Source organism: Calidris pugnax, unplaced genomic scaffold (assembly GCF_001431845.1).
Source record: "Calidris pugnax isolate Ruff unplaced genomic scaffold, ASM143184v1 scaffold8, whole genome shotgun sequence".
NCBI lineage: Eukaryota > Metazoa > Chordata > Aves > Charadriiformes > Scolopacidae > Calidris > Calidris pugnax.
In genome coordinates this window covers 26,078,193-26,085,755 of record NW_015090830.1, presented here as the reverse complement: position 1 = coordinate 26,085,755, position 7,563 = coordinate 26,078,193, and the positions used below count along the sequence as shown (strand labels likewise).

At 46.5% G+C, this 7,563-nt stretch overlaps 1 protein-coding gene across 1 annotated transcript in view; it reads right to left on the bottom strand.

The window, feature by feature from the left end:
• Window positions 1-7,290, bottom strand: part of LOC106887350 (probable 2-ketogluconate reductase) — a 13,295-nt gene extending 6,005 nt beyond the window's left edge. Inside the window, exons 1-3 of the mRNA XM_014940809.1 lie at window positions 7,231-7,290; window positions 3,321-3,705; window positions 1,899-2,070 (exon numbers count right to left, since the gene is read on the bottom strand). Of these exons, the coding sequence (XP_014796295.1) occupies window positions 1,899-2,070; window positions 3,321-3,702 (554 nt within the window). The 5' untranslated portion in view covers window positions 3,703-3,705; window positions 7,231-7,290. The remainder of the gene's footprint in view (window positions 1-1,898; window positions 2,071-3,320; window positions 3,706-7,230) is intronic.
• Between the last annotated feature and the right edge of the window lie 273 nt (window positions 7,291-7,563).

The window sequence follows — 7,563 nt, the reverse complement described above, 5'->3', positions numbered from 1 at the left end:
TCCCTGCCCAGGGCAGGGGGGTTGGAACTCGATGATCTTTGAGGTCCCTTCCAACCCAAACCATTCTATGATTCTATGATTCTATGATTCTCAGGAAACTACAAGGGCACATTGAGATGAAAGGACCACAAGCACAGAATCAGCAGAAAGCTGTGGGAAGCTTGTTCATCCATCTCTGTTGGTCTCGTTTCAGTTGGGGTGGCAAAGAACTGACAGATGTGGGAAAGGTGAATAGTTTGTCACTTATTTATGACTGTGCAAGACAGGCTGAGGTTTTGCCCTTAAACAGTGAGAGAAGCTCCCTATGGAGTGTAATCTCATGTGAGGTTTCTTTTCTACATAGCTGTTCCAAATGAAACTTAGGTTTTTCCTTGTACCTCATTCATCACTGGTGATGATAAACCTTTCAGTTATTTCCAGTAAAAAAAAGCTGCCTTTAGGAAAAGGCTAAAGAGAACAGAACATCTGCTAAGCATCCCTAACTTCCATAGGAACTTTGGACACATAGCAACTGATCTATGAGAAGTCATTCATTTGTAGGCTGTCAGCTACTCCATGACTCAAACCATACAGAGATATCACAGACTGAGGTTGGAGGGGAAAATGTCAGCAAAATCAGACAAAACACAACCTTAACAGTGGAGCCACAGGCAGTGCTTCCAGACCATCCTACCTCGGCTGATGTTTATAAGGGTGGCTGTGGGTTTCATCAGCCCCAGCTCCTTTTTCCCAATCAGTTTGCGAGTCTCAGGAGTCAGGTTCACAACCACCATAACGAAGTCAGATTGCTGCAGCAGGTCTGCCATCTTCTCACAGTAGTGGGCACCAACTGCCTCTTCCTCCTCCTTTCTTCTGAAGGAAAAACGCACACCACACCCCCAAATTGACACCAATCTTTCTAAATGGCTTTAACAACCAATCAGCCCCAGGAGAGATCTGGAACAGCAGAGATCGAGAGGTTTGAGGCCAAGGTAAAGGAAAAAGACATTGGTAGGTACAGAGTGTGGAAGGGAGGAGGGAAGGATGCGGGCCAGAGGGAGCAAGAGGCTAGAGGGGTGGTGGGACACTGAAGGAGTGATGTATGGGTGAAAGCAAAGCACGTTGGTGATATTAGGTATAGGGGACAGAGTCAGACCCCACTCTTCTCTCCTGTGTCTATGCCAATCCCTGTAGGGTCTCTCCTTGCCTGACAGGTGAGTTAGGACTTGAGGTGGAAAAGGAATGAAGGGGAAGTGAAGAGTGATGAGCCATCTGGCTGGGCTGAGGAGAGGGGTGACCAGCTGGGTGGGCCAGGGATGCTCCCAGAAGCCTGAAGAAGAGTCTGGCAGGGCAGGGGACACAATGAGGGCATTAAGCCTTGTTTGCTTGGACAAGTTCTTCACAAAGGTTACACAGCTCGTGTTCCAAACTGCTAACCAGGGCAGAGTGAGCACAGGAGGGAAGGGCGAGCTGCTTCCCAAGGGAAGCAGTAGGGAGCCAAAGCGAGGAAGCGGTGGCAGGCAGGTGCTCCTCAACTGTCACAAGTGGCTAGGAAGACCAGGGAGACAGAGCAGAGCTGTGGTTTCCTTCACTGCTCCTGACTAATTACATGGAGAAACCAGATGTTTTTACCTGCGGTTCCTGTTATGGTACAGGATCCTCATGTTGAAGGCTCTGGCCCTCTGAGCCACTTTGTACCCAATGCTGCCCATCCCGATGATCCCCAGCGTCGCCCTGGTTACTTCCACTCCCAGCCAGTCAACAGCAAAATACTTTGTGTCTGGAGAGACCGCAATCTGGCAGCCTGAGTGTGAACACACGATAAATGGGTACAAACTGACCATAAATGTAGGCTTAGGGGGAAAGAAAAAGTTTCTAACCAACACAGCAGCACCCATGGAGAAACCAGATGTTTTTACCTGCGGTTCCTGTTATGGTACAGGATCCTCATGTTGAAGGCTCTGGCCCTCTGAGCCACTTTGTACCCAATGCTGCCCATCCCGATGATCCCCAGCGTCGCCCTGGTTACTTCCACTCCCAGCCAGTCAACAGCAAAATACTTTGTGTCTGGAGAGACCGCAATCTGGCAGCCTGAGTGTGAACACACGATAAATGGGTACAAACTGACCATAAATGTAGGCTTAGGGGGAAAGAAAAAGTTTCTAACCAACACAGCAGCAAGGCTCTGGAGCATCCCTTACAAAACATACTTGCTAATTGTGACCAGTTTATAGAAGGGCCTGGATGGTGCCATTCCCTTCAGTAGCCAGGGATGGAACCAGTGACACAGAGTGGCTCCCAGGTGGATACTGTGCTGGGAAGAATGGCTCCTCAGGGAATTAACTCTTCCGTGGCCACAGTATTTTCTTGGAAGTTCAAAAACAGCTTCTTTGACACTTTCCACCCTACAAGCATTGGCTTCGCTTTTTTTTTTTTTCCCCTGGGGTAAATCTCACCATTTCTCTCCTGGATCACAAGCCAAAGCAGCTCCACTGCTTGAGCAGGGGTGACAGCTGCAAATTCCAGCTCAGTCAGGGATCTCTACGAGTTTTTATGGAAAGAACTTGAGGTCCAACATGATGCAATAGGGAGAAAACATCATGGGGAAAGAGGTGCTATTTCATGCTCGGGGTGGAGCAGTGGTGACAGAAACACTGTGAGTCCCTGAAGACAGTGGCAACTTCTTGTGGTAACCTCTACTGACACCTTCCTTCCCCTGAAAGGCATTGCGGAGCAAGGGCATGTGGGGAAAGGACCTGGACACAAAAGGACACAAACTAATGTTGGTACAGTTTGCAATAATTTTGTCATAAGGATTATCAGCTATTTCAATAATAATGTTGATGCTCTTCTGGAAATACAATCCATTGGCAGAAGTGGGAAAAAAAAATGAAGAGTTATACTAATTACTGCTCTAAAGATGGGGATATAGCCATTCATGCTTTGTACCTTCCTGCAGCTCCCAACACTTGCTCCAAGGGGAAATGGAGAGGTGGTGATATTTGATTTGGATGCATTTTGTATTCAGTTTTTACAGCTATAAACATCCTACCCAGTGAACAGCCAGAGGAGAATTAAGCCCCAGACATTATTCCAAACAGGATATCACAAGTGACTTTAAGGTCCATAATTTAGACAAAGGCCTTACTCTTGTCACCATTGCCTTAAAAAGAAGAGGGACAAAAGAAAAGCAGAGACCTCTGAAAATGGAGTCCTCAGATTTTTTTTTTTCCCAAATGTAAAAACATCCCAAATACTGATTTGCACAGATCATCTGTATCATAGTGAAAGTGATATATGCCCAAGAAGTAGCTAAGATCCAGGAAAATTTAAAACATTACCTTCCACTAGTCTTCTGGCAGAGGCCAGCATCAAAGCCACTCCTATGTCTGCTGTTGGGTCCGCCACGGCATGGGGGGTGTTGGTCACTTTTACGCCAAAGTTAGAAATCATTTTCAAGTCTAAGTGATCAACTCCAACCCCAGAGTTTCCAATTACCTTTAAATTAGGCAGGCTTTCTAGCAGCTCCCGGTCAATAGTTGGCCTGCACTCAAACACGAAAACAGATTGGATTTTTGTGCTCATTTCTTTTTTGTTTTCAAGAAATTCCTTCATGGTGATAAGCCGAAAGTGCTTTTTCAAAAGTGCTGCAAGGTCTTCTAGCACACCATAAGTTCCTCCTATATCCAGAATCAAAACGCCCGGCAACTCTTCTTCTGCCATGACCTGCAACAGGGGAACAGAAGGAGATAATCCTCTGTTTAGGGAAACACTCTTAGAGGGGTGATGCTGTAGTCATCATTTAAATTCACATCTGTAAAACAGCAAACTGATGGAACTCCATACTGCTTTTAATGACACAGAATAAATCCAGCCATTTGGTACAAGCGTGGTACATTAGACAACTTCCCAATATTTTCACTAAGTGCTGGTTTAGACTATAACACCAAGGAATATCCATCCCCTTAGATCTAAATCCAGTCCCACAAAGTGTTCTTCTCAAATAGTGTCATTTTAGTCCTGAATCAATATTGATTTCATACAAATCTGGGAGCTTCTCAACCTCATTCACAAATATATTTATATAAACGGTGGTATGAAACAGAGGCTACTAGAAACTCAAAGTTTCTTGCCTATTGATTATGGCTGGTGAAGCTGCAGGTGGTGTAGGGAGGCACCAAGGCTCAGATGGGTCTGACAAACATGTGTCAGGAATGGTTAGGTCTAACAAAATTGCACAATGAAGGGCCATCCTTGGACAGCTGCTGCACTGCTTGCCTTCAGTGTTTTAAATATCCAGGCCCATACCTGAACTTATTCCACAAAATTTAGCACACCCATGCCTATATGCTGAACCAGAGGTGATACTACAAGTCCCACTGACTACACAGTCCTTCATTCTAGAACTTTACCACTGCCCACACAGTTCTGAGCCCAGTTCTCTCCACAACACCCACACAAACATTTCATATCCTGCAGTAAGACAGGGGGCACCACGGCCAGCCACATGCCTAATTATAGGGGAGAACTGCGGCCCTTATTGACAAAAATGGTAGCTGAAGATTCACTACATGTCTTAACAACATTCCTGTCTAACTTCCAGCAGTGTGCCCAAGTGGCCAAGAAGGCCACCAGCATCCTGGCCTGTATCAGGAACAGCATGGTGAGTAGGACTTGGGAGGTGATCGTCCCCCTGTACTGGGCACTGGTGAGGCCCCACGTCAAGGGCTGTGTCCAGTTTTGGGCCCCTCACCACAAAAAAGTCATTGAGGTGCTGGAGTGGATCCAGAGAAGGGCGACAAAGATGATGAGGGGTCTGGAGAATAAGTCTTATGAGGAGAGCCTGAGGGAGCTGAGGGTGTTCAGCCTGGAGAAGGCTGAGGGGAGACCTTCTCACTCTCTCCAACTCCCTGAAAGGAGGGTGTAGAGAGGTGACTTCTCCCAAATCACAGGCGATGGGACAAGAGGAAATGGCCTCAGGTTGCACCAGGGGAGGTTCAGATTGGATATTAGGAAATTTTTTTACACGGAAAGGGTTCTTAAGCCTTGGAATGGGCTGCCCAGGGAAGGGCTTGAGGCACCATCCCTGGAGGTGTTCAAAAGACGGGTTGACATAGTGCTTAGAGACATGGTTTAGTGATGGTTTTTTATCAGAGTTAGGTTGATGCTTGGACAGGATGATCTTAAAGGTCCCTTCCAACCTAGACAATCCTATAATTCTATGATTTCTACAATTCTGTTTGCTGTCCTCCACTTGCTTTAGGTCTCTATCCCGTACTGTGTCCTAGACTTGGTTGCAGGAAACCTGTGCTAATGGCATCAGAAGTTTTCCACAGCAGTATGCTGGTTTATTCTGGGCAGGAACTTCCTGCTGCTTCAGTCCTCTCGCACAAGCCTTCAGTGAGTAACCAGAATTCAAACCTGTGACAAGAAGGCGCCATTGCAGCCTGAAAGTTTCCATCAAACCATATTTACCCTTGTCCTGAAAAAACTTGGGCTCATCCTAACTGCATATTGCAAGGCTCACAATCTTGACTCCAGTCAATACTGCTGTATCCTGGCCTTGACCTGCATCCCTGTCTCCTGTGGTACATGGGCTAGAAGGGGCCTCCTTGTTAGGACAGGTCTGCAGTTCACCACGAACAGTGGAAGTCTCCAATAACACTAACCAGTTCTGAACAGCAGCAAACGAAGCAATGAGATGAATATTACAACTGTATGGCAAAAGAATATCACGTTCTTAAATATATCTCATCTATTTCTTGCCAACTAGAAGTATTTTGAACCCTGGCAGCCCCATACGGTTGTGAAAACTGCAAATTTCACCAGCTGTAGCCGGTATATTTCCTGGAGCCTCCCAAAACACGACCTTAGAAGAATAAACTAGATTTGTTCTCCGGAATGAATGAGGCATAGAACAAAAGACACGATTAGATGTTGTACTGTGACAGTGTTGCCCAGCTTCTCGATGAGCAGAACCTGATGCTCCGGCAGCAACTTAACTCAGAAATGGACAGTGGCTAAACCGTATCCTGTTAAGGGATGGAAAACTGGGTGCCATGTCTTACACCATTCGTTTTCATCACCACTTCCTCCTCCATTAGAATATACCACTCACAAAGGGAGACCCGCGTTCATTTTAGAAGCACTTCCTAAATTTCGCAAGCAGCAAGGTGATCCAAGAGGAAGCCACAGTTCAGCACAGCAAGAGCTGATTCAGCTTTAAACAAACCAGGTGGTGTGCTAGAAACAGGCTGGTTGCTGGTAATTAATTTTCTAATTAGTGTGGGCACAACTTCAGCCATGTTTGTTGTGCACGTGAATCCTTAATAGCCCGCAGCTTTGGTTCAGGAACTGGGATTCTGCTGCTACCAGGTACAATCTTAAAAAAAATGATATTGATAGTAGTCAACTAAAACCACTTAAAAGAACCTTGCAGAGGGAAGGGGGCTCTCCAGATACCAACCTTGGTCTGAGGAGCGCTTAGTATTCGTCCTCCAGCACTGCCTGAGCATGTCCTGTACCTCTGTCTGTAATCCACACCTCTCCTGTGACAGCGGTGTCCACGAGAAGCAGTAGCTGGATGAATAAACGTATAAGCCAAATTTGGCTGGCCAGGCACCCAGGGAATCGGTTTTAACAGGCTGAATGCTTTGCTCCTGAACATAATTACTCAGATACCAGATGTCTTGTCCAGTGTGCTCAATGTGACACCTGTTAAGGATATGACAAGTTTGGTTTTGGACTAGTATCATCTGCTAGCATCGCTGGACTCTGTTTGGTTTTTTTAGTGGTTTTTTGTTTGTTTGTTTTTTGTTTTTTTTAAGCTGCCTCTCCTCACATGTTCCATTTACGTAAGATTATCTGATTCCATGTATGCATGGAGTCAAATATAACACTGATAATAACGTATGCACACTGATAATAAGTCCTGTTCCTTGCATTGCAGAGAAAACTTTGAAAATATGAAATTACAGTGTGACAAGCGGGGAAATGAAAAGAACCACCAGCAAGTATTAACTTCAGCATCGCTATTTTTCTAAGCTGGCCTGGTTTCTTTTGGGGAGCTTGACTCACTGCTTACTTGCAGATTTGCTGACGGGCACCGCTGTACCATTTTGGACTTTGCCAAATCACCGCAAAACAAGTCTCGTAGCTTTTCCCGGCTCCGTTTTAAATTCAAATATAACACCCTGCGTTACCCGGAACAAATTCCTCCCACTAATTGCTCTGCGGAAGAAAAGGCATTACCTGAACAACCGCCTCAGACTTAACCAGGGCTGGTGTCTTTTCTGACGGTGTCTCTTCCCCAGCCCGACCCCGGAGAGCAGCGGGAGGAGCCGGCAGCTCTGCCCGCCCCCTGCTCGGCACAGCCCCGGTACCGAGCCCTTAACCCCTGCCCGGCCCGCCGCCGGGGCTGCCCCAGTTTCCCCGGGGCCATCCCGGACCCTGTGGATTTTTTTTTTCTAGTGGAAAATACGCTTTTCTCCCTCTCTGCTGCGAGCAAACCTTTCAAATGAGCGTGCGGTGTAGAATAATAGCTGTTCCTCTCGGAAGCACAAAGATGTCCTATCTCAACGGCCG